Source organism: Myxocyprinus asiaticus, chromosome 13 (genome assembly GCF_019703515.2).
Source record: "Myxocyprinus asiaticus isolate MX2 ecotype Aquarium Trade chromosome 13, UBuf_Myxa_2, whole genome shotgun sequence".
Classification (NCBI taxonomy): domain Eukaryota; kingdom Metazoa; phylum Chordata; class Actinopteri; order Cypriniformes; family Catostomidae; genus Myxocyprinus; species Myxocyprinus asiaticus.
This window is the reverse complement of record NC_059356.1, coordinates 28,040,491-28,068,437: the sequence shown is the minus strand read 5'-3', so window position 1 is coordinate 28,068,437 and position 27,947 is coordinate 28,040,491. Positions and strand designations below refer to the sequence as shown.

At 38.1% G+C, this 27,947-nt stretch overlaps 1 protein-coding gene across 2 annotated transcripts; it reads left to right on the top strand.

Moving 5' to 3' along the window:
- The first annotated feature begins 8,473 nt into the window (after positions 1 to 8,473).
- LOC127450159 (next to BRCA1 gene 1 protein-like) lies at positions 8,474 to 24,912 on the top strand. Of its 2 annotated transcripts, none has more exons than XM_051714010.1 (21): positions 8,474 to 8,697; positions 9,425 to 9,487; positions 10,337 to 10,355; positions 10,492 to 10,514; positions 10,697 to 10,927; positions 11,164 to 11,241; positions 11,394 to 11,590; positions 13,982 to 14,107; positions 14,189 to 14,392; positions 14,758 to 14,917; positions 15,008 to 15,277; positions 15,742 to 15,873; positions 15,979 to 16,054; positions 18,898 to 19,008; positions 19,129 to 19,257; positions 19,379 to 19,582; positions 19,924 to 20,350; positions 21,430 to 21,512; positions 22,159 to 22,228; positions 22,416 to 22,512; positions 23,535 to 24,912. In XM_051714010.1, exons 1-21 carry the CDS (start codon positions 8,596 to 8,598, stop codon positions 23,706 to 23,708), a joined length of 2,976 nt encoding a protein of 991 aa, XP_051569970.1. In that variant the 5' UTR covers positions 8,474 to 8,595; the 3' UTR covers positions 23,709 to 24,912. The 2 variants fall into 2 exon arrangements, with proteins under 2 accessions (XP_051569970.1, XP_051569969.1); XM_051714009.1 differs by having other exon boundaries at positions 8,475 to 8,697; positions 19,129 to 19,287.
- Positions 24,913 to 27,947: the final 3,035 nt, after the last annotated feature.

Here is a 27,947-nt window from a genome sequence, read left to right as displayed (position 1 = left end):
CTGCGACCAATATATAATATAGCCACACCCATCTGGGCTGCTCCCACTGAAGTCCACACACGACCCCTAAATCCTAAAGCATCTGATAGTATGTCGGTTTTATTGTTCCATGCATGGCACTTGCCATCAGTAAATAAATGGAAGACACACCTCGTGCGTAATTTCTGGCCATTCGTGAAGCAGCATGTTTCAGCAACACTATTAATGTAATTTCATTTCAGTTTGTGTGGAATTTGAAAGTAAACAACTTGAACTTCCTGCTGATAATATGCCTAGTAGACCTTTATAAGGAAACACAGGGATTACGTCTTTTAAGAGCATGTCAGGTTCTGTATATCCCATACAGAAATCTGGCAAATGGCATGTAAAATACATAGAGTTTTTCCACCAGAAATGTACATACTTGTACATACTGTATATGGAACATATATTTCAAAATACTATTTCCATTTTCATAACATCTGTTTTCCCCGATACTAATGGAATTTGAATCTGAATATGCTTAAATATATGAGCTATTATTTTATATACTCTCACTGAACACTTTATTAGGAACACCTGTACACCTACTTATTCATGTGATTATCTAATCAGCCAATCATGTGGCAGCAGTGAAATGCATAAAATCTGCATATAAGGGTCAGGAGCTTCAGTTAATGTTCACATCAACCATCAGAATGGGGGAAAAAAATGATTTCAGAGCAGTCCCGGTTCTACGGGGGAGCTTGTGGGTGCTAAGCACCCTCAAACGAAACTTAGAGCACCCTCAATTGCAGACCAGGGCAAACTACTGCCCACAGGTCGATTTATCATGAACGTTTTTTATTAGATCTTTCATTTATCTGGCTTTTGGACCTATCCCGCATCCACAAGCTTTTAATATGCTCAGGGTTGCCAGATAATATATGCAACACCCCAATCAGAGATTTATACTTGCACAAATTGGAAATATTTCACCTTATGTCATAATTTATGCAATCTGGCAACCATACATGCGAGTGCACGCGCTTTCTCCCAGCAAAAAAACAAACAAACAACAACTTAGCGCTCAATAGTGCATGGAGGGGACACGCCAGTAAAACCAAGTGAGAGAGGAATATATTTATTCTTTGTGTTATTTGTGAAATGCTGAAGTCCCTCACACCTGTATGTGAATGTTACTCAGGTAGTAATCATTTATCAGTGTCATGCAGCCTGTTTTATTCAGTGGTGTGCTGAATGGGGTGCCAAACATTGACGGGACCCACATCATGACCCATGAGCGTGTATACAGGTTGGTAATGTTTTCAAAATAAAACAAGTAAACGGGTCAACTTTGCGGCCAACATTAAAATAAGCTTTTAGAATCTCTTTCCCGAATATTTTATTTTATTATTAAACCAGACTCCTGATATAGAGTGGTAAATTGTATACTAAATTACCATTGCATTGAAGTATGGTAAAATAATCAATTAATAATTGTATTCATCCTTTATTCAGTTTTACTACCACATGATAGAAAGTATAGCAGCAAAACTTCAAGCAATGCAGAATGGTCCCATCAGGATACACTTCAGAAAACTGTGCATCATTCATTGAGTGCATGTCTGGGCTTAAAGATACAACTATGCAGAATTTTTATCTTCTCTGTTCCATGTTCAAAAGGCTGATGTGGCCCCTGTACCAAAATAATTGCACACCCCTGCTCAACTGAATATGTAAAACTAATACTGTAAATTGGCAAGCAGATTTTCTTGAATACCAGCAAACACACAAAAATCCTTGCATTTTGTGAATGTACAAAATGCTGCATCAAAACTTATAAACGTGTATGATTTTGCAAATCAGTATGTCCTAATCTGCACGCACAGAATTTTACTGTCATTTTCAGCGACAGATCATGGGGAAAAAACCCAGAAGCAATAAATGTTTTGTACATTAAAAAAACAAACTTTTCTTTACGTTGTTTAAGCAGCATTTAAACATGATTTAATCTATTAAAAAAATGTGTAATTATGATACATCTCCACTTTATACAGAGCACCCCCACTATTTTCAGAAGCACCCTCAGTGATTTTGATATGGAACCTGGCCTGTCTCAGTGATTTCGACCGTGGCATGATTGATGGTGCCAGACGGGCTGGTTTGAGTATTATTGTAACTGCTGATCTCCTAGGATTTTCACGCACAACATTTTCTATAGAGTTTACTCAGAATGGTGCCAGAAACAAAAAAACATCCATTGAATGGCAGTTCTGCAGATGGAAACGCCTTGTTGATGAGAGAGGTCAATGGAGAGTGGCCTGACTGGTTCGAGCTGACAGAAAGGCTACGCTTACTTAGATAACCACTCTGTACAATTGTAGTGAGCAGAATAGCATCTCAGAATGCACAACATGTTGAACCTTGAGGCGAATGGGCAACAAAAGCAGAAGATCACATCGGGTTCCACTTCTGTCAGCCAAGAACAGAAAGCTGAAGCTGCAGTGAGCACAGGCTCACCAAAAGTGGACAGTTAAAGACTGGAAAAACATAGCCTGGTCTGATGAATCTCGATTTCTTTTGAGGCACACAGATGGGGTCCAAATTTGGTGCCAACAGCCTGAATCCATGGACCCAACCTGCCTTGTGTCAACAGTCCAGGCCGGTGGCAGTGGTGTAATGGGGTGTGGGTAATGTTTTCTTGGCACATTGGGCCCGTTAATACTAATCAATTTATTTGAGTATTGTTGCTGATGATGTGCATCCCTTCATGGCTACAATTTACCCATCTTCCCACCATGTCACATGACAATGAGTTCACTGTTCTTCAGTGTCCTTCCCAGTCATGGATCTGAATCCAATAGAACACCATTGGGATGTGGTAGAATGGGAGATTTGCAGGAGTAATGTACAGCTGACAAATCTGCAGAATTTGCGTGATGCAATCATGTTAACATGGACCAGAATCTCAATGAATGTTTCCAACATCTTGTGGAATCCATGACATGAAGAACTGAGACTGTTTTGAGAGCAAAGGGAGGCCCTACCCAGTATTAATAGTGTTCCTAATCAAGTGCTCAGTTAATAGTATATGTTCATATACCGATCGGCCACAACATTAAAACCACCTGCCAATATTGTGTCGGTTCCCCTCGTGCCGCCAAAACTGCACCAACCTGCATCTCAGAATAGCATTCTGAGATGATATTCTTCTCTCCATAATTGTTTACAAAGCGGTTATCTGAGTTACCATAGACTTTGTCAGTTCAAACCAGTCTGGCCATTCTCTGTTGACTTCTCTCATCATCAGCAAGGCGTTTCCATCTGCAGAACTGCCGCTCACTGGATGTTTTTTGTTTTTGGCATCATTCTGAGTAAATTCTAGAAACTGTTGTGCATGAAAATCCCAGGAGATCAGCAGTTACAGAAATACTCAAACCAGCCCATCAGGCACCAACAATCTTCCATGTGATTATCTAATCAGCCAATTGTGTGGCAGCAGTGCAGTGCATAAAATCATGCAGATACGGGTCAGGGGCTTCATTTAATGTTCACATCAGCCATCAGAATGGGGGAAAAAAATGCAATCTCAGTGATTTGGACTGTGGCATAATTGATGGTGCCAGATGGGCTGGTTTCTGTAACTGCTGATCTCCTGGGATTTTCACACAAAACAGTCTCTAGAATTTACTCAGAATGGTGCCAAAAACAAAAAACATTCAGTGAGTGGTAGTTCTGCGGACAGAAACGCCTTGTTGATGAGAGAGGTCAACAGAGTGTGGCCAAACTGGTTTGAATTGACAAAGTCTATGGTAAGTCAGATAACCACTCTGTACAATTGTGGTGAGCAGAATATCATCTCAGAATGCTATTTTGAGATGCGGCTGGCGATGTTTTCGCGGCACAAGGGGGACCTACGCAATATTAGGCAGGTGGTTTTAATGTTGTGTCTGATCGGTGTATATGGCCATATTATATCAGATTTGCATGTGATATTGTTCATGCAAAAGTTTCTTCTTAGTTGTTTGTAATCTATTGCAGGTTAACTTTACAACAATAAAGGTATTAAAAACGTGAATATGCGTATCATAGAGAGAGAAAGAGAGAGAGAGAAAGCTTTTTGTCAGCAGAATTTTAGCTGTAAATTTTAAAAAAGACTGTGTGCTATATTCAGCAAGCAATGATAACTGAACTCTTATTGCATGAATTATCAGAATAAATGAAAAATTTCTGCAGCCTGTAGCATTCCAAACACCAGTTCTTTTTCCTGGTTTTCATCATTTTTCATCCACTTTTCTTTCTTTTTTGTTTGTTACAATCTGCTTGATTTCGTCACCTTCTTTGTCCTCACCAACACATCTGAATTGACAAAAAACAGGAAACAGGAAAAGCCTTTGTGTAGAGGAAAATAAAGTATGCCTCCCACATTTGAACATTCTTCCCTTAAATGAGACTCATGAAGCAATGTGAATACTCCTTAGAAATGGACAAAAAATAATTGATACAAAATTCAGACATTTTAAATTCATTGTAAATCCCCCCAGCTAATAATTTTGTTTGCAAGGTTATGCATTTTCAGCTACAATTATGATCTACTGTACTTTAATGTAGACTACTGCCTAATCAAAAACATTTTCAGGTGCTCATACATTGTGGAGATACTTCTTTTGGAGATGCTTCTTTCAAATTAGCATGTGAGTCCAATATTATTATTATATTTTTTTTTTTTTTTTTTTTTTTGCCCAGTCCAAAGAAAATATAAAAAGATGACTATTAATTAGACAGCTGTGAGCATATGCATTCATTACATCATGTCACATAGACATTAATCTTTGTTAAACCAATGTCAGTAACAACCAAAAATCCATTAATATTTGTGTGTATTTTTGATGATATTGCATCTTGATTTCCCACAAATTCACATTTTTTATTACAGTATATATTTCAAGAACACCTAGCACAGACTCCAGTTGTACTTCACAGGTTTAAAGTGTATTACAAAGTGTATTATCTATTAACAATCTGATTTGTTGTTTCTCACAACACAAGGAGCAGGGCTAGGTAGTAAAAACTACCATTGGTTTATTCCTTGTCTCTGTTGTGATCTTGGGGTTATCAAATACAGCCCTAATTCAATTGACACAACACTGACTTAGTAAGATAAGGAGAAAAATAACAGTAAAAAAAAAGAGCTGCATTTGTACTGTTATTTGTACAGTTGTTTTACTTTTGAAAAGCACTTAGAGGAATTAACAACATTACAATCGCGTCAATGCAAATAACAATGGCAATAGTGTCCCCTACAGACCAGATAATTTACTGTCGTGTTTATGATAACCTAAGGGAAGTTTGACGTACATTAATGTGAAATAGAGATAAACACACACAGTTCTATACTAAATTTAAAGTAACTCAATACAATTACTTTAACAAGTGTAGACTAGAGGCAGATGTTCGAAGAAAACAAAAGTAGAAAAACTGGATAGATCACATTATGAACTCTTGCATAATCATCTTGGAGACATGGACAACTCAAAACATTGGTAATCTGCTGAAAATGAAAACAAACTTATGGTGTATTTGGACTGATTGTGGTATTCTGCAGCAACAACAAATCATTAAGATTTACAATTTTAACAAGGCATTTACCACAGCTCTTTTAGATCAGATCAATTAATAATTTGCTTTCAAAAGTAAAAAGAAACATGGGAGAAACATGTTTGATGGGAGCAATTTATGTGGACTATGAAACAGAAATATTTCAGAAACTGTGTCTGGTCATGGAGCGATCAAGGTGAGTGTACAGGTGCTGGTCATATAATTAGAATATCATCAAAAAGTTGATTTATTTCACTAATTCCATTCAAAAAGTGAAACTTGTATATTATATTCATTCATTACACACAGACTGATATATTTCAAATGTTTATTTCTTTTAATTTTGATGATTATAACTGACAACTAAGGAAAATTCCAAATTCAGTATCTCAGAAAATTAGAATATTGTGAAAAGGTTCAATATTGAAGACACCTGGTGCCACACTCTAATCAGCTAATTAACTCAAAACACCTGCAAAGGCCTTTAAATGGTCTCTCAGTCTAGTTCTGTATGCTACACAATCATGGGGAAGACTGCTGACTTGACAGTTGTCCAAAAGACGACCATTGACACGTTGCACAAGGAGGGCAAGACACAAAAGGTCATTGCAAAAGAGGCTGGCTGTTCACAGAGCTCTGTGTCCAAGCACATTAATAGAGAGGCAAAGGGAAGGAAAAGATGTGGTTGAAAAAAGTGTACAAGCAATAGGGATAACCGCACCCTGGAGAGGATTGTGAAACAAAACCCATTCAAAAATGTGGGGGAGATTCACAAAGAGTGGACTGCAGCTGGAGTCAGTGCTTCAAGAACCACTACGCACAGATGTATGCAAGACATGGGTTTCAGCTGTCGCATTCCTTGTGTCAAGCCACTCTTGAACAACAGACAGCGTCAGAAGCGTCTCGCCTGGGCTAAAGACAAAAATGCTGCTGAGTGGTCCAAAGTTATGTTCTCTGATGAAAGTAAATTTTGCATTTCCTTTGGAAATCAGGGTCCCAGAGTCTGGAGGAAGAGAGGAGAGGCACACAATCCACGTTGCTTGAGGTCCAGTGTAAAGTTTCCACAGTCAGTGATGGTTTGGGGTGCCATGTCATCTGCTGGTGTTGGTCCACTGTGTTTTCTGAGGTCCAAGGTCAACGCAGCCGTATACCAGGAAGTTTTAGAGCACTTCATGCTTCCTGCTGCTGACCAACTTTATGGAGATGCAGATTTCATTTTCCAACAGGACTTGGCACCTGCACACAGTGCCAAAGCAACCAGTATCTGGTTTAAGGACCATGGTATCCCTGTTCTTAATTGGCCAGCAAACTCGCCTGACCTTAACCCCATAGAAAATCTATGGGGTATTGTGAACAGGAAGATGCGATATGCCAGACCCAACAATGCAGAAGAGCTGAAGGCCACTATCAGAGCAACCTGGGCTCTCATAACACCTGAGCAGTGCCACAGACTGATCGACTCCATGCCACGCCGCATTGCTGCAGTAATTCAGGCAAAAGGAGCCCCAACTAAGTATTGAGTGCTGTACATGCTCATACTTTTCATGTTCATACTTTTCAGTTGGCCAAGATTTCTAAAAATCCTTTCTTTGTATTGGTCTTAAGTAATATTCTAATTCTCTGAGATACTGAATTTGGGATTTTCCTTAGTTGTCAGTTATAATCATCAAAATTAAAAGAAATAAACATTTGAAATATATCAGTCTGTGTGTAATGAATGAATATAATATACAAGTTTCACTTTTTGAATGGAATTAGTGAAATAAATCAACTTTTTGATGATATTCTAATTATATGACCAGCACCTGTATACTTGTAGGTATAGTTCTATACTTTGTACGACACTGTCCCAAGTACCTACGTATAAATAATAGCATAATATTGATTACCACACAAATTAATTTGGACTCGTCCCTCCTTTTCTTAAAAAAAGCAAAATTCTGGGTTACAGTCAGGCCAATTTTTTTATGTTAAAATACTCACTTTTTCAAAAGTATAGCCACAAGAAATTAACTAGATATGTGTTAACATGATTTTAGTGTGGAAAAAATCACTTACACTTACTAACTTTATCTGTGTAAAGTTATAGACAATTTTATATCTTCATTGCCATGACAATGTAATGTAAACTCAACCTAAAACGACTGTAAAAATGACGATTTAAACAACTTTACAGCTCAAATAATACACAAGTTTAACAGAAGATTTAATGTAAGTGCTTTTATAAAATTATCAGCTTCACATTTCTGCCTTTAAACCATCCAAAAATTGGCCCCATTTACTTCCATTGTAAACGCCTCACTGGAACCTTGATTTTTGCTCTTTTTTCTTTTCTTTTTTTAAAGAGAAGGAAGAACAAGTCGAAATACATTTTTGTAGTAATCAACATTATGCCACAAATGCTTAACTTGTACTGAACGCAGAATATTCCTTTAAGTAAAATAATTATTAAGTATAATGATTAAGTATTATTACAAACATTATTATATATAAGTTAATATCATACAAATATTATTACTTATAATAATGCTACTGGTGTCAATGTGGCAAGATTTTTCTTTTTAGAGAGATAATGTATTTCTAGGGGTCACATTTTGACTAACACAGAGCAAAGAAACAATAAACAGTTGACTCCATTCAGTCCTTTATCAGATCTTATAGAATTTGTGAAATTTAAGGAAAAACAAATACGCCATATCGTTCCCCTTACCGACTAAATGCAATTTCTATCTCAATTATTAATCACGGATCAATTCAGATCTAATATTAAAATGCTATGTAGCAATACTGTATTAACATTCACCAGATCACACGTGTGATATTGCACTACAGCTGAATATTGCCCTGCCCATCAGATTCTTCCGCTTTGGATGACGTCAGGCCTTTTTCCTGTCAGCTGATGCAGTGGTAGTGTTTACGTCGCTGATGTAAACACAGAGGACCATTTTGATCAGAGAAATCCAGAGGCCAGAGTACAGCAGCTCATCAAGGCCTTACTCTTATCACCTATGCAACGCCTGAAATAGTCCTCGCGCCATGGATTTCTATATCAATCTGAAGGTGAATTTCCGAGGGAATGCGAAGAGTTTTTTGCTGTCTGGCTCAGAGACGAAGAGTTGGGAGTCTACGGAGGCCATGGTAAGCACAAGATGATGACTGATGTCAGTCTGAACACTCATCTTGATGCCGCAAAGCCCTTTTATCTGAGGAGGTCTTGTGCGATTATAGTATTACAAAGCATCTGTTTTGACATCCACTTCTCTGAGTGCTACTTTGACGAGCGGCATGCAGTAAAAAAATGCTTCATCATTTAGAAAGAGTGAGCCAAGCGACCATTTTGCCGAAAGCTAAAAATTAAAAAGCCACGTTTTAAAATATGTATTGCTATTAAAATAAATGCTTTATAGTTTTGCTTTTGGATCGTACGTGCCTAGGCCTTCAATCTAATGCAGGCCATTAATTAGAAAGCCGTTATAAGACGAACCAGCTGTCACGTCTGTAGATCCAGCACTTGTATATTGTGTTGACTCACGGATTGAGTCTCAAAACCTTTTGAGCTCCTTTTCTAGACAGCGTTTTTGTGCTTGCTTGCCGCGTAGCTAGTCCAGGCATAGTTCACTGGTTTCTGAAACACAACAATTGACTGCTATAGTAAACTGTATTTTTCTCGTCCACTTGCAAAACACTGTGTCACGTAAATGATGCGCAGTATCATCTTGCGCGCGCAGAATTTATGGCACAAAAGCAATATCAGAAAAGGAGAGCAATGGGTAGTTGTAGACAGTTGAGTATATTATTAAACAGAAACTATTATCCTCCATTAAGGGAGTCGTGTCTTGACTTTCGGTATTGCTTTCTTCTTCAGGTGAAGAGGTCTTTTAGCCTGTGTAATTTACAAGTGACGTATATCGATGAGGAGAATGAAGAGGTAAGCCTATATTCATGACGCTGGATGCATTGTGTTTCTTCGGATGCATACTTTTTATTAAAACGAATAGTTTTCAACTTTTTCCTTTTTGTTATATGAAGGTCACATTAAAACTGATTAGGAAACTTTTTACCAGGCCTTCATTATTTATTTTTGGCACTTTTCAAATGCCTTTTATGTAAAGATTTGACTGTTTTTGACTTGTCCCAGGACGCAGACTTTAAATATTAAGCTATGAAAATCTATTTTATATATATATATATTATTTTTTTAAACTATGATCATCTAAACAAAGATTGAAACAAGCATCAGCCATTTCAATATTAATTGTGAAAACTATTTCTATCAATTTAATCCCACAATTGTGCCATAATTTCCACCACACCAAACAATTTTGTCCCTAATAAAGTGTTTTTAAAACATCAGTGTACCAAGTCAACAAAAATTGTCAGTGAAGAGCATGCTTGAAATTGTATAGAAGACAAATTATGTTAGAAGAACAGAGCATCATTTCCAATACAGCTGTAATTTTGAAAAATTATGCAAAACAAATGAGAAAATATTTAGTTGTGTATATTTAAGATACATACATTGTTAACTGTGAAATTAGCCTTAGCAAGACAAAGGAGTTGGCCATTTAATTTCAAAAACAATTTTCTTTCTTTCACTGTCATTTCTACCACATAATTTTATTAAACACAACACAGAATTTGAGATGTGACACTGTGAAATGACACTGTGGTGGGAATTTTGAGGACTTTCAGAAAAAAAGTAGAAGTCTCCATTTATTCTGAATTTTCATTTTGGGAATATTTCTAATATAATTTTGTGTTTTACTCTTGGTTTTAGGTATCAATCAACAGCCAATGTAAGTAACAGGTCTTCATCTGTGTCATCAATCAGTCAAACAAATCAAAGCAAAATAAATACATTTAAATTCAGAAAGAACATTTGATAAATTGGAACATAGATATTGATTGTAGCTCTCTATTTTCTCTTTTCAGTGGAATATGAAGAGGCCCTGAAGGTAAACGATTATTGCTTTACCTGTTTAGGGTGTTATTGTAGAGTGTATTAAACCTATTGCTTTGGAATCAACAAATGTGATGGAAATACTCTACACTCTGCTGATGTTACATTGCTCTTTATTGTAACGAATGGCCTTGATAGAATGTGAGACCTTACAGGTCTTTTTGTCTGAACCCATAGAGTGCTGCACGACAGGGGAACAGACTGCAAATGAATGTGTATGAGACAAGGGGCAGTACAGCCAGAGTGCCAGCATCGGGTCCACCACAAGGGTCGGGGGTGGGTTTGGCTCAGGTGAAACCTGGTAGTGTTGGAGAACCCAAGAAGGGATTCAGGCCTCCTCAACACTGCCCTACTTTGGCGCAAGTAGTGAGTCGCAAAGTGCAAGCTGCAGTCCCAGAGGAAGGATTGGTAAGATTATATGATCCAATGGTTTTGCACAAACACAGATGTAGCCAGTGTTGTTGTTGTAGCAAATTCCTGACTGCTACTTAATAAGTTTGCATGTGTAATATTACATTTGGATTTTTTTTATAAATATGGTTTAAACGTTTTATTATACTTTGCTTGCATTGTAATATTCAATACATCTTTTAAAGTTGTTTTTCTTTCTGTTTTAATATCATAAAACTGCTTTTGTTTTAAAGGTAACTGTAAATGAACTCAAAGGTGGAAAAGCGGAGGATAAGACACCTCCAGCCTGGTTCACGTCATACATGGAAAAGGTACGAGAAACGGGACATTTTGAATTGACAAATGTTGTTCAGTGCCAAAGTGTGTAAGATTCTGACACCTTTGGCAGTGGAGAAAAACCCTGTCATCACTAAGGAAACATCTCTCTATTATTCCCTTTTCCAAAATCTTTTTACTGGTACAGTTTAAGGACCAGGTGGTTCGGGAAGCAGTAGAAAAGATCTGCAGGGAGTTCTCTGGACAATGCTGCATCCATAAGCCAGTGGGAGCAGAGGCACAAATTCCTGAGGTCACCTCATCCACACTGCCTGGGGCCCCAAGTTCAGCTCCAGCCTGCAGCAGCTGCCGGGGCCAGACTGCAGGTGGCGGATACCAGTGCAGGTTAGATCTGAGTGTCCATTGTTGTTGTTTCTACCTTTGTCTCCTGATGTTTAGCAGTGATTACATCTTCTAGTGCTTCTTTGTGAATGCAATGGCCCAATTGCGAGTATTGCTGCCTTGTGGACCGACTGATAAGTGCAAATCATTCCTGGCACACACGCATTCTTCGCGTTCAGAGTACGCACGGTTAGAAAAATCGAGCACCCTGCTGATGACAAAATTTGCTCTACGCATCCTGTACGCAGATGCCTTGTTTTCGTGTCTCACTGAAGTATACTTCGGGCTTAAGGTGATGGAAATGCAGATGACCGATTAATCGGCCAATAGTTTTTAAAATAGATTTATTAAATGTAAAAAAAAAACAACATTTTGGTCTTTCTTACTGTGATGGGCACAGACATAGAGACTCTTATTTTGAGATGTCTGTGCTTCCAGCTACTCTCACAATCACATAGGGGAAACAAAACATACACTCATACAATCATCTATAATGTATTACAATAGAAACACTATAAAGGAAACATTGTGATATAGGCTAATAAATACTGTATGAGCAGTAATTCATCAACAGTAGATCATTATGCATCAATAGTAGATCGATGTATGTGCTGATGTTTCCTTATAGCCATATTTTTCATTGCATGCCCTTGCTTCAGTGTAGAACACTTGATTATCTAATCAAAATGACAAGGTGAGGATAAAATATGGATGAATATTGTCAATGATGAAAGATTTAGATACAGCAAATCCCGACGTGGTGTCAGGCCACAGAAGAACATGGAGAATAATAATGAAAAAAAGACAGGCAACTATCAGTGTTGATTTTTGCCGACAGTTCCAAAAAACAACTATCGGGCATATTTAAACGGTAAAGCCGTTCTATCGGTCGGCCTCTGAAAGCAACAAAATCACATTAAAATACTGCTTTGACCAGAACATTTTTACTATGTGCAGGATTAACAAATAAAAGCCAAGTGAGCAAAAATGTTGTTGTTACATCCCGTGTTTGTTTTGTGCATTATTACTGTTGTGCTTCGCTCTTTCTTTAGGGGGGTTTCCATCCAACTATTTTTATGCGCATTTTGAAATTGCGCATAAGAAATCCTGAATGGAAACGCTTGATGTGCAAATAAACTTTATAAATAGCTTAAAATTTAATGCACTAGGAGGAGGTGGATTTTCTGGAGTTTCGCATTAGTTAAAGTGCACATTAAGGTGATGGAAACGGTTTATTTGCAAAACGATGATGTGTTTTGACCATTCGTGCATGTGTTATGAGTGTGCGATAGCTTGATGTGACTAGCCAACCGAAAGGTCCGACCTTGGCACACAATTCTTTGAACATAGCGCTTGTCATTCGGAAGTGTTTAACCCACAGCTGGTCGATAAAGTGGGTCCTCACAATCTGCCAGAACAGTTTTGAGAGCGGGCTCTCCCAGGTATGCGGAGACTGGCGGTGTGTGGGCATCGCAGCTATTTCAGCCCACATTATATCAGATATTACACTTATTCTGTGGTGTCTCGTGGATGCATTTAATAAAATGAGATACTTGCTCCAGCCTTGCAAATAAAACTGTCCCTAAAGCAGGGAGAAGTCATTCAGCTGCTCCACCCTCATGATATGCGCATTACGTAGTGGATGGAAACGCGCAACAATTCGTATTTTCGTAAGTTGAATTTTTAGAAATGTGCTTAAAAAATTTGAAACATTTTGGATGGAAACCCAGCATCTGTCTGAGTGTTTTGTTGGTGCTTGGTGTGTCTGTTCCAGGTCCAGCTAATTTGCCAATCATTTGCTTCACCTGTATGATGGTGACTGGCTGTTCCTCAGTGTATGCCTTATAAAATCTCTGTGCTGCCGTTGAGATACGAGTTGTTGCGACTTCGGGCCGGTCGCACTCCTCCACGCTCCCCACCAGCCGCCAGACCAATACCTTGAGTTTCAAGAACTGTGATGGTTCTTTGCATTTGTGCTAGTTCTGTAGGGGTGAGCTGCCCTGTTTATTTGAATGTTCATCCTGTTTTGTTGGTTTAGTTTAATTGTATTTTTATTTCCTCCTTTCAGGTTAGTTATTTTTGTTTTTTCTTTCTAGGTTGTTTTGTTCATTATTTTGGGCCAGGGGTAACCCTGAAGACCAAATACCTGCTGCTTATTTTTTACATCTTTGAAAATATTTACTTCCAGTAAAAACCAATATTGGATCTATGATCACTTTTGTCTTGGGTTTTTGGTCTGACGGTTGTGCGGGGAGCACACCTCCCTTTACTTTTGTTGTGTTGCTTGAATTATAAGTCACGCGAAACTCTGGCATGGTGTAAATAGATGTAATAGACTTTCATTTTGTCATTAACCATTGTAAGTTTTATTTTGTTTGGTTTCTTGTTACCCAGTGTGTGTACCTCCTGCACTCTGTGTGAGCCTTGCAGCTTCTCACATGATCCAAGCCACAACCTTGTGAGAGCCAGAACTCCCCTGTCCATTCCTGAGCATGGTTCTCCAGCACCAGACCACAGCAGGTGGGCTTTTGTCCTCTGTTTGATGCATTGGTATCAAGGTTCAGAAAAGGCTGAAATAAATAATCAAATCTTCCTCTGAAGGTTCTACAGAAGGGGTGACAGGAGCTTTCGTAAGGCAGAGAAGCAGCGCCTTAAAGCGGAGAAGCGACAGCTTAAAGCGGAGGTGAAAGAGATCAGGAAACAGCTGAGGATGGAGAGAAGAGGGCTGCAGTGGAGTGCTGCTGGAGAAGGGAGCTCTTCACCTGTCCTGCTGCAGCCACGGGCCACACAGGCAAACAGCCCAGAGTAAGAGCTTACACCTCTCTTCCAAATGAGGTTAATAATCTTTCAATGAATAAGAACATATTAAATTACTATAGAGTTACAGTAGTATTTAGTTTTAAAACCTCTGCTTTGTCATCTTTTTTTGTTTTTGTGTTTTAATGCAATTCTTATAAATTTATTTTCCACTTAAATGTTAGTAAGGTTTTTTTTTTTGTGCCATAAACTAAATTTCATTTTAATTGACCATTTTTCACCCTCTCTCTGACCTTTTAGAAATAAACTCCTTTTTGCTGTGTTGCTTTTTTCTTCCATTTAAACTGTCACTTTGAATATGATATAGTATAGTTGTGTTGCGTCCTATAACTGATTTTTGTTTGTCATTGCAGTCGTCCTAAACGTCCATGCCCATTGTCTGTGCCAGCTATGACGGCTCTTCTTCTGGATGAAAACCTGCCTGATGGATCACGTCTGCGTCCTGGGACCAAATTCATCAAATACTGGAAAATGAAAAACAGTGGAAGAGTGTGCTGGGACTCAGAGACCAAGGTATTCACACACAATCTTGAATAAACACACACTGTTGCGTACACACAAATAAACGTACAAACCTGAGTGTCCTTCTCAATCCCTCCTCAGTTGAAGTTCATGTGGGGGAACCTGGCAGTGGGCTCGGGTGAAAGGTGGCGAGAGATCGCAGTTCCCACACTGCAGCCAGGACAGGTGGGTGTGGTCAGCGTGGCACTCTGTGCTCCGACGCTAGAGGGCACCTACACTTCCCACTGGCGCTTAGCACACAGAGGAGAGCAGTTTGGGCCGCGTGTGTGGTGTAGCATTGTGGTGGATCCACATGCTCCTACTGCCATCTGTGCTGATGGGCTGCTGGTGTCTCCATGTGTCACCCCACAGGTAAGGCAGCTATGTGGAGACACTCTCAACCACCAAAGAAATCCTCTTTATCTGGACAGCTATTGTTATGTACACTGGAGTCTCCCACCCTACGTGTCCACCGGTGCAGAAGAAATTCGCTCAATGCCGCTCAAAACACTAGAGATCTGCCACTTTGGTGGGATATTTGTTGAATGCATAACAGTGTGGTTATCTTCAATATGATTTATGATTGCTTTTAATTCACGGTCAATAAAATCAACATATAAATGCCTGATTTCAGTTGGAAAAAAGCTAACTTTATTTCTGATTGCTCGAAATATACAATGATTATTTAATACATTTCTGCCTGCAGACCTCTACACGAGTGTATGGTTAGAAGTATAGGCTTATAGGTAGAACATTTGTGAAGTGGAGGAACTTTTCTTTTTAAAAGATTTTCACTGTTACCTTCGGAATACAATTTATGTCCTTGTGGCTTTCAGGAGAAGTCTTCCCGCACTCTTGAGAGGGAGGACAAATGCCAGGCTGCTTCAAGGGACCAACTGCTCTTATCCGTGAACCAAGACTGTGATCAGGAATTCTACATTCCATCTGTGGATTTACTCACAGCTCAGGTATGGCCAAATGAAAATCAAGTTTTTCATGTTTATCATTTTCTCATCATGTTATGTAAAGAATTTTGTGCCAGTTCAATACACTCTCTTTTGCTTTCGACTTAGGATTTACTGTCTTTTGAACTGCTTGACATCAACATTGTGCAGGAGCTGGAGAGTGTGCCAAACAACACTCCTGCAGGTAACCTTTCTGGAATCAGTCTATTTATTATGTTCCTAATAATTATCATGGACTGCTCATATGAGCTATGCATATTAATGTTGAGCAGTAGAGGTTAAAGACCACATTAAATCAAAATTGGTTTTATTTCAAGTTTTGTTGAATTTAGTCCATGTCTAATACATTTAAAGCCATCATATGCTAGTGTACTCCTAAAAGTTGACAAAATTAACCTTTAGCAGACTTACAGATTTAAAATTGACAGTCTATCTCTTCCAGGAATACAAACCAAAAATATTGATGACCCTTCTTGCACTACTCTGATTTTGGTCCAATCAAAAGCTGTATAAGGGCATTTTCAGACCTGTAGCTCATTTGAGTTGTTCTGAAATAGGGGCCAAAATTGTTACAGTGTTGTAGTTACTTCTTGGTCCGGCAATATTTTTCAAAACCGACCAAAACTGTTTTAATAAAAGTCACATGTGAACAAGCTGTCCCCTCATTGGTCACAAATTTTATGTTCTGTGAAATAGCTCCTCCATTGATCTACCGGTTAAAATTATACACCTGTAAAAATTTGTCAACCGTTACAAATTTTCGAGTATTGTTAATGCCACGGTTATGCAAAATCACCGCATGGTACAGATTGCACATTCCAGTCAGAGGTTGAGTGGCAAATAAACATTATCTGTCACAGGGATAGATATGAGTTGTAAAATTTATGACATGGACATTTTTATACGTCACTAGTTGCTTTTGTATTATTTGCATTAAAGGGGTCATGACATAATCATTTTATTATCTTCCCTGAGGTCCCCTTATAATGTTAATGTTTTTTTGCACCAAAACATAATTTGGTCAGTATTTAGTCATATACAATTATTTTTGACCCTGTCTCTGGCCCTCTGTCTGAAATGCTCTGTTTCAAGCTCACTAGCCCTTTAAGACTTCAACGTAAACACCCACTGTTATGATTGGCTAACATCGTGCAGTCCTTCCAAGACAGCCATATTTGAAACGCAATCCAAAAATAATTAACACTCCACACAACATTATAAAACTACATTTCAGGGTTAACCCATAATGTTCACCCAACACATGTCACCTGAAAATATTAAAATGTTCACTCAAGCAGCACCATAAACTATCAAACAGTCATGGCATATGAAATATTCATGAATGAAATAGTTTACTTACATTTTTGCAGTTCAGTAGTGTTTGAACTGCCCTATCTTTCAATAACAGTTTATTTGCAAAGCTTGAATCATATTGTGACTGGTTCACAAGCAATCCATGCTGAAATGTTCTGAATAAGCAACCATAATACAATCCATGGTGATGTTGAGGTGCTTCAACTGGCTTCATCAGGCCAAAGCAGAGAGCCTGGTCTTCACAGGAGTGACATCTCACACATCTTCCGTGTTTGTTTACACATAGGATTGCATGTGTTTCTCCCAGTCAGTGGTCGCAGCAGAATGAGACGCATTTTTTAAAAGATGCGATTGTACCGCTCTTAAAACATGGCACACCTCACCGGAAACACATCACAACAATCAAAGGCATCCTATAGTACATTTTTACAAAAGAAAAACAGCAATTAAAAATCACACAGATGTGTGCAAAAACGGTCCAGGATGCCTTCAAAGCAGCACAACAGCAAGAGAGCAAACTGCAAGTTGAAACGGGATGAGGGTCTAATTTTTAGGGTTATAACATGACATTGCGTCTTTTAAAATGTATGATAACAATCAAAGCCGTTAATCTAGTCCAGGTTTATGTAGAAAAACATTTAAATCCCGATCCCGCACATAAAGGTGTCCTGTGCAAGTCTCCTTTGCTGAAGCTGAATCTCCCATGGCAGGCCCATCTCTGTCCTCTTCATCTGTGACTGACTGTCTGAACTCCAGTGGTTGGGGCCAAGAGTGCAATGACGAAAAATAGACGTTGATGTCTTGCTGAAGAGGCAGTCATATGCAGATGTATTTGGTCCTTGTGACATCATAAGTTCCACAAATTCCAAATGGCTGGTTTAAATAAATGCTCTGTCTATTAAGGATGTCAAAAGATCAAGGAAAATTTGATTCCTCATGTCATGACCCCTTTAAAAGTGTATTTTCTCGCAGTCACAGAGCTCTCCCTCTCTCTCACAGACACATACACAGCAGAAAGAGTGAACCCACGTACAAAATTAATTTTTATCTGTCAAAAAGTTGCTAACGTCAACCTACTTCTTTTCTGCCACCTGTTATCCAAAAAAGAGAAGCAATCATGATAAAATTACCTTAGAAATGATACAATTATATCTAATATAATTGCCAAAAGCTATATCTCTGTTTTGATGATGAATTACAGTGATGAGCTGACCTACAGATGTCTTCTCCAAAGATCCATCAGGTATGTTCATATGTTCACAGCTTTTATTGGGATATTGTTTGGTTCGTTGGTCTATTGGTTCAATTGCATTCTCACCACAAGCGAATCGCTCCAGAGTTCATTTGCAATCGGTCTGAGACCTCCTCGTTCAATGGTGTGGACTTGAGTGTGATTGCCGTGTTCATATATGCCTAAACGAACCGAACTAAGAAAATGCATCAGGTCTGAAACAAATGCTCCAAACAAGCCAGATGTGAAACACCCTTAAATGAGAATGTCCCTCCCCCAAAACCTCCCTTAACCAACAAACAAATCATGGTACATTGCTGTGACATAACTAAAGCCTATTGCTATTAAAAAAAGAGAGACAATTTTCAAGTGATTTCATGAGGTTTTAATAATATACTGCAGACTTCAGGTTCGGCCTTTGATTTGACGTCAAGCTAGTGGTTGTCTTCACTGATCCTCCCTTTTTCTTTGTATGTATAAAGACATTACTCCATGCATATCACCTCTGCCCCATGATGGACCTCTTCAGGAGAAAGCAACATTGGGGCTGATCCAAGAAGAAATGGAAGCACAAGGAGTCAGCAACATCTTGGGTAAACTTGTTGCCCAAATATTTGTAAAGCATTAAATTTCAACCTTATTGTTGGTATATTACTGTCAGTGATTATGTAGCTACCAGCTATTCTGTACATTTTCTAATGCCATTGTCACAGATGTGGCCCAGGGGACAGAATTAGAGGGAGTTCCAGCTCAAGAGAAAGGAGAGGAGAGCATCATTGGACCTCAGTTTGTGAGTCCGTCTGTGATCCGCTCACTCACCCTTTGTGGAGCTGCAGAACATGGTACACTTTGTTGGAGATGCCCCGCTAAAGGTTTATGTGGTTTTTGTTAATGAATTTTTAGCAGTACTTTCCATTGAAAGTGGGTAAAGATTAAATTTACATAACTACTGCCATCTTTCAGTGGTACGCCCAGCACCCCAAGGTTCGGTGTCTCTTTGTGAGAGGAAAGCGGAGAAAGTTCCTGAAACAGGGGTAATATCTGCTCCAGCCCCACTCAGAGTAGAGACAGCAGGAGTCTCTGCCCCTGCTCCACCCCAGACAGAGACAGCTGAGATATCCACTCCTGCTCCCCTACTGACAGTTCCAACAGAGATGATTAGCACAGGTAGGATCACTTTTATTGTGGAAAGAAAATGAAAAGTGCTACAAGATAATCGGTCACTTGTCAGACCGCTATCTTTGTGTCGCTGAATCCTGTGTTGGCAGAGCGCATTATCTGCCCTCTTGATGATTTTACTAATGCACACAGTATTGTTCATTTTGTATTATTTTAAAAGAAGCATAGGTTGTTGAAACTAGGTAATAGTCTTCGTTTTCTGACTGTTACTTAATCAGCCATATTATGTAATCTTTTGTTATCTTGTGAATTTCAAATGTTTTAATTGACTTGTAATTATTACCAATCACAAATTTAATAGTCTTTCCAATGATTTTTCTTATAATCAGATGAATGTCATGAGTCTGACATTGAGCAAATCCTAGTGGAACCTGCAGGTGGGGATCAAGTACAGGAAGCAGGGGAGGAAGTTGATAAGAAAGTGGAAGTGAAGAATGTCGTAGCAGCTAAAGAAACCCGCAGTAGGACCTCATCTGCGTCCTCCGAAGACTACATCATCATACTGCCTGACTGCTTTGACACCACCCGTCCTCTAGGGGAGTCCATGTACAGCTCAGCCCTGTCCCAGCCCGAAGAAGAGCTTGTAGAGGGATCGGTGGAGGGGGACAAACTGGAATCAGTGGAGACTGCAGAGATCCAGAGCCCCACTGCCGCTACTGCAGATGCTAATGACATGCTTTGTGCCTCACAGACTCTGGACACTGTACCACTAACTCCTGTGATTGTAGTGGCACCCCGGCCCTCAGTTAAATCCTGGTGAGTATACAGTGGGCATGTGAGCAATTATACATTGGGGTCCAAAAGTTTGATACCACATTAAAGATAGTAGATAAACCTTATAGGATTTAGATTATTATTATTTTTTTTAAATAAAGGAACGGTATGACGTAAAATGATTGAGAATTATTTGAGATTCTGCAGTATTTCTAGGTCACTACTCCTTTGTACAAAAGATCATATTTTCTTGCTTTAATTAAAGGGATAGTTCACCCAAAAAGTTCTCATCATTTATTCACCCCCATGCAATCCCAGATGTGTATGACTTTCTTTCTTCTGCTGAATACAAATTAAGATTTTTAGAAGAACAATTTAGCTTTGTAGGTCCATACAATGCAAGTGAATGGTGACCAGAACTCAGAAGGTCCAAAAGCACAAAGGCAGCTTAAACATAATCCATAAGAGTCACGTGGTTAAATGCATGTCTTCAGAAGTGATATGATGGGTGAGGTTAGGAAACAGATCAATATTTATAATAAGTCCTTTTTTACTGTAAATCTTCACCTTTGACCAGCTCCAACCAGTAGGTGGCTGTATGTGAAAGTGTAGAATTACAGTAAAAAAAACAACTTTAATATTGATCTGTTCTTTCCCACACCTATCAAATCGCTTCTGAAGACATGGATTTAACCACTGGATATTTATGGATTACTTTTATGCTGCCTTTATGTCCCTTTTGGACCCTTAATATTCTGGTCACCATTCACTTGCATTGTATGGACCCACAGAGCTGAAATATTCTTCTAAAAATCTTGTGTTCTGCAGAAGAAAGTCATACTCATCTGGGATAGCATGAAGGTGAGTAAATGATGAGAGAATTTTCATTTTTGGGTGAACTATCCCTTTAAAGCACACAAGATGCTCTATGGAACATTCCCAAATCATGCAGGGATAACATGGATCATCACTTGTGGAATACATGCCAGCTTTACTGCATGTAAACATTGCAAACATTCCTTCACATACTAATCACTGCCTGAATTCTTTAACAACAACCTATGGTTTATAGCAAAATGACCTGATCTTATTTCTTATTGATGTGAAATGTATTCATCCAGCACAGAGACACAAGAGCAGACAGAGAATGGAGCAGAAGAGCAGGAGGGGAGTGATCCAGGAGAGCCAGGAGTCAAAGAGAGAGGTGGGAGGAAACACCATGATATATTAAAGCAATATACAACAATTATTTTAATTAAAGGTGAAGTGTGTCATTTCTGCACCACTAACATCAACAAACAGAATTGCAAAAATAATGAGCGTTTGTCAAACACGCCCCCCATCTGCCATTGTTCGGTTGAACTAATAGTCCCACCCCAAACTCAAGCCATTGGTTGAGCCAACGTTTCCATGTCAGGCTTTTTGGGATGCTGAGACAAAAAGAGCAATATGTTGATAGTGCCACAAAGCCACAGTGTTTACACTTTTCATGGAAATCAATCTATGGATAGCTTACTTGTATTTTTATCTGCATATTAAGCTGGTATGGTAGAATGCATTTTAACAATGAAAAGATTACACACACCATCATTTAAATGTATTAATAATAATTATCACAATAAACAATTCCTATATAAGTAATTTTGTGCATTAACGTAACTGCAGGCTCTGCAAATTAATGTTGATTTCAACTGGTGCGCATATATCATCTACTTTACAAAAGCTTCAATCGTGGCTTATCCAGTCAGAATTTAGAACAGGAAATATCCGTTTATGAACACACATACACACACACACACACAGACACACAAAGTCATGCTTCGGAGTTGATCTGCATTTTCTTTTAATAGATTCTGAGCCCAATCAGTCTGACCCTGAGAACTCATCTATATCTGCGAAGTCTGAAACAGAAGAGCTCAGGTAAGTCACACTTCACACAACCACTGTAGCCGCTGTATAATGCTAAGTTTAATGTAGCCTTAAGTATGGTCCTCCTCTAGAAATAGAGGAAATCTAGAAATCTTCCTCATTATGTCAGTGTTATTGCATTGTTTGCTTTTCTTTCTAATACTCTCATTCTCATGGTCTCATTTCTGTCCTTCTTCAGGGCTAATAGCATCACAGGTGGATTGGTGAAAGGTGCCCTGTCTGTGGCAGCATCTGCCTATAAAGCTCTTTTTACTGGGCAAACTGGTTCTGAGAAGGTGAGCGTTTATGTTGTTTTAGCATTTCACCTGGTTTTAACAGTAACTCAGCTGGAGAAGTAGTATTTGTAAACAGGGAGTATCTTGTATGCACATGACATCTAAGTTATGGGGGAGACATACAGACAGAGTCACTCTTTATTTTTAATGCTGAAAATTCGAATACATACTGTATATTTAAAATGTTGTCCTTCCTTTGTATGTGTTATGACTGGTTATTGGTATTATGATTGCGTCACTACAGAAGTACTTTTTTGGTCACACTTTATATTATGTGTCTTTAACTACTATGTACTACTAACATTACAATACAATGTATTTACTGTGTAACTACATGTTGTTCTGCAAAATTCTCACAAGATTCACATTTTCTGCTACTGAGTTTGAGGTATGGATAGGTTTAGGAGTAGGGGTAGTGTTAGATTTAGAGTTACACCCTGTCTACACCGGACGCGAGCGGAGCGTCGTGTCGCATCAAAAGCAATAGAACCCCTTTATAACGAATGATGCTGTCTACACTGGAAGCTTCGGTTGTGGTGTGTCCATTGCGCTGACAATAAACAAGCGCTGGCGCTACTACACAAATTAAGCGTTTAGAACGTTTGTGTCGATGCGTCCATTATAGACGGCCTCAAGCCATTGCATTGTGTCAGCGGACGCACCAGGTGTAGACAGGGTGTTATGGGTAAGTTAACAGTGTAACTACAAATGTAATTAAATGCAGGTTCTTTAAATGTAAGTGCAATGCAACAACACGAATGTACATAATAAGTACATTGTATCAACTTTTTAAGTATGTAGTAGTTAAAGACACCAAATATAAAGTGGAACAATTTTTTTCCTACAGAGACAGCATTTAAAATTCTAATTCAATAATGAGTGACTATAGTGCAAGACAATCCAAAGTCTACACTTTTTTTTTGCTTTACACATATTCATTTGGACAAGTGTGTTACATAATTTTCTTAATCAAATCTAATTCAGGCCCTTAATAGTTTAACATTCTTGTATTGGGTGTGTAGCTCCCAGAAGATGCAGCATCTCATGATGCCATGATGGCTGTGCTGGTAGAGATGGGCTTTGGTGACCGAGCATTAAATCAGCGTCTTCTACAGAAACACAACCGCAACCTGCTGGATGTGGTAAATGAACTGGTGCAGATGACTGACAACAACTGGTACACAACACGCTACTGAGATGCAAATATATTATTTTCTTTCTAAATCTGTTGTGTATTTCTGTTTCTCTTTCTCTGTGCAATCAGCAGCTCGTTCCATGATACAGACTCAATTTTTCCATTTGGGTTGTAAAGATGGTGTGTGTTAATCTGTCTGCTCCAATGTGTAATTGATAATCATTAGAGAACCAGTTCATCTCCATTACAACTTTGCTTGTTGAAGTTTGTTGTTAGTGGGCATTAATGTTATCACAAAGTTGATCATGGGTAGGTAATAAACACTAATATTTCAATATTATTCCAATCTGAAAATATGCCTTGCTTCAAATGAAAACTTATGTTATGATGATTTGAAATAGTGTATTTTAAATACAGATCATTCTAATAGTTGTTTGTTAATATGAAAAGCACTACAATGTGACTGGTTATTTATAACATTTAAGAGAGTTGTTTCTGTTCCCTGGAAAAGAGCAGGATTGGAAAAGTGCAATAGATTTGGCTTTGTTTAGACTACGCGTTAATCATCAGCCAAGACCGAATAGAGAAAGGCTTCTTAGTCATTACATGTGTCATCTTAACATGGACACAAGATGACAAAATTTCTCTTTACTGAAAAAAAAAAAAAAGTTTAGCGTGTATGTTTTTTTGTTTTTGTTTTGTTTTTATGCGCTCTTCTTGCTTATTTGTGGGAAATATAATATTGAAGACTATTGACTTGTTTCTAAATGGTCCACGAATTAGGGCACATATTGCACTTAGTGAATGCGTTGCATTTATGTCTATTGTCTCAAAAGGTCATGTGTTGAAGCAGCATTGCATTTGAATAGTTTAAATGCGACTGCAATGGACAGTGTGACGTTTAATTTATGCTTCGAATGATTAAGGACAACTTAGGCAATCATGAAATATATTCAACATCAATTTGAATGAAAATGGTGAGACATATAGTTAAAAAAAAATACATGTTGTGCATTCCAAACCAGAAAATTAAATCATGCAAATTATATATATTTTGATAATTAAATAGCTCTTGTATTTAGTATAATGAAGAATGTATCTCAAAGCTTTTCTTCAGTGGGAGATTTTGAAACTACCTAATATCTAAAATGTGAAATCATTCCCTGTAAAACATTCAGCATTTCCTAATTTGCTTCATCAATGAAGATAGCATTTTTCATAAAGTGTGTATGGATACTTTGTAAACTGGATGAACAAGTGGTACTTCCATAATTTAACATTCACCTGCTTGTTTTCCATAGGGTTCATCTATATGTTTTAGCCTGTACTTTACTTCTTCCATAGGAAAGCTGTAGTTTGGTCTTGGAGCTTGCAGGGGTCAGTAGAGGTTTTAGGTTGAACTGTCGTGATTCTTAAACATATTCCATAGCAAATACACCTCACGCTGTGGTTGATTGCTGAATGGAGCATTCATCTTCTTGTGTTATTTCATGAGCGTGTATCTAATGTACACATCTGTCTGTAATAAATATCCTAAATAATAGTTTTGAGTGTGCCATGTTTCTTAAAAAAAAAAAGTTACAGTTAATTTCAACACAATTTCACAAGTAAAAATCATATTAAATGGTGTGACTAGTGTGAAATCAAACATTCATACTACACTTGACATTGGATGGTTTATATTGTTTTCACAAATGAACTGCAAAAAGCCTAATTATTTACTCTCTACTGCAAAGGAGAAAAGGAGAAGTCCCCTGCAGTGTGGAGTGATCATATAGCACGAGAAAAACTGTTAAACCACAAGAAGTGGTTCAAGTTTTTAAAACAGGAAATGCTCAAAATAAGCCATGATCTACAGTATATGTTTGAAAAGACAAACCATGTCAGCTCCCAAACCAGAGGGGAGAATATCACTTAAACAAATACAGGAAGATTTACGTGACAGACTCACAAAACAGGGTGAATTGAGACAAACATAATCAAATAAACAGATAGAGAGTTCATACCTTTCCATTCTGTTAGCAAAAGTAAAATATAAGAGCATCAATATCATTAAATCAAAATAACAAATTCTTACATCAAGATTAGCCCATTGTTGAACATGTTAATAGTGTAAATGCACTGCTGATCTAGCAGTATGACTAGAGGAAGTAGGCAGTAGCATACACTTCACTCCGGTCTTCTCTGAAAATGACTGTTGTTACCAGAAAAAAACTCTTCATAGTCACTTTTTTTGTGATTCTGCAACTGGCTCTACAGTGGTTGTTCCTTCCTCGAGTGGCTGCTCAGCTGTTCTGAAACAGTGAGGCTGTAGACCAGTGGATGCAGTAATGTACTCTATTATTGTGACCCGAGTGGCAGAGAAAGGAGAAAATACTATAAAATGTGACGAGCAACTTAGATCACGACAAATTAATGTTTCATTCTTGTGACATAAAAGAGTTTGATGCACTATGAACGCATAATGTAACTTTCAGAACACAAGACTTCCTCCCCATTATCTAAAAAGACCATGTCTGCATAGCTGCAAAAAACGGCTTATGAAGAAATACGATTTATGACCTCCCATATTTACGATAAACTAAAAAGTCTAGGATAGCCTTATTCCTATAATTAGGAATATTCCTTATTCCTATAACTATTACCATAATGATTATAATGAACTATTTTCCCCCAAAATAACGTTTAAAATGCTTGATATAATGGAAAATTCTGCCTACTTAAACATACAACACCAGCATCTTTCCCATTATGACAGTCATGTGTTCCTAGTTCTCTGTGTGAGCACAGTGTAAGTCCGCTCTCACTTCCAGAACATCCAACATTATCCAGCCAGACTGTTCCACTGCCTTGACCAAAGGCAGCACTATGAGGTGCACTGATGGCTGTGCCACATTATCAACACACACTGTTCCCCATTTGCCATCATGAAGAATATTCACTCTCCCACAGCTCAGATCAGATCCATTGACCAATCTTAACGTACAATCTGCTGTATGACATAAAACGGTTATTGTATGAGGCATAAAAATGTATGTCATGGATGTTTGGGGTATCATCTGTATCTGCATATTGTATGTATTGGAAATTATGTTGTTTAATTTATGGCTATTTGTATAATCATGAAAATATAAAAAAAATTCACATTTATGTATTTTTTGGAGGGGGGTGGGGAACGTTGTTACTTTATGAGCATGCGCTACATGGAAGCATTTCGCTGTTGCGCACCGTCTCTGTGTTTACATTAGTGATGGCAGAAACTAAGAGTGCATCTCAATCAGCTCCCTAGTTCAGTAGTCAGGTATGGTGTCATTTTTATATCACCAGAACCTGAAAAAGCCTCCGAATTCATGATCTTGAAAAAAAGACTGGTTGTAATTTGATGAAAAATTTAGGTTGTGAATTTCAAGTTTTTATTATTCAAGTGGCGGATTTGGGTCGTGAAATTCAGGTCTCAATATTCAGATTGTTAAATATGGGTTGAAAAATTCAGGTGGCAAAATTCTTGGATGATATCCGGGAATGCAAAGAAGAGCAAACGAGCGTCGATGTAATCCATCTCTCTCTTGGACAGTCGCAAAGCGATGGAAACAGCTCAAAAGTCATTGTAAATGAATTCATGAATATATACAGTATATTATACATATATAGCAGTAAATATATTTAGCCTAAATTTTTAATAATGTCTTTTCTTTGCTCCTTGGCAATTCACATTGAACTAATCTGCTGAAAAGGCCATTAAAATTAACACGATCCCCAGTTGATCCATAACACCGGCCAATCTCAGCAGTAGCCTACATCACAGTAAACATCTCTCATTCAGAAGTTTGTTGTTTTGTGGTCTGATTAATTACAAAATGTATGTGATGATCACGTCTGTATGAATGTAAGAGCTGCTTTTAACTCATGAAGAACACACGAAAAGCGAAAGCAACCGAGGCAGTGTTTATGACTAATGTTTACATTGTAGTCTGGCGGTGGGAATAAAGTCTGTGCTTCATAATCTTATGTGTTGTTTATTGACCAACATTAGTATATACACATAAAAAATATAAGGTCAATTGACATTATAGTGCTTTTTTTTTATTATTATTATAATGTGTTACAATCATAGACATACCATAGTCTGGGTGTTATGACTATACATGAATGAACATATGAACACACTACAGGTCAAAAGTTTTGAAACACTTGACCGAAATGTTTCCCATGATCTTATAAATCTTTTGATCTGAAGGCGTATGCTTAAATATTTGAAATTAGTTTTGTAGACAAAAATATAATTGTGCCAGCATATTAA

Bases quoted from the DNA above. Each gene is read 5' to 3' on its own strand.
- LOC127450159 (XM_051714009.1), top strand. From the start codon at position 8,596: ATGGATTTCTATATCAATCTGAAGGTGAATTTCCGAGGGAATGCGAAG. The intron at 11,242-11,393 runs GTACGAGAAACG...TTACTGGTACAG, and splicing joins TCACGTCATACATGGAAAAG to TTTAAGGACCAGGTGGTTCG. The intron at 11,591-13,981 runs GTTAGATCTGAG...CTTGTTACCCAG, and splicing joins GGTGGCGGATACCAGTGCAG to TGTGTGTACCTCCTGCACTC.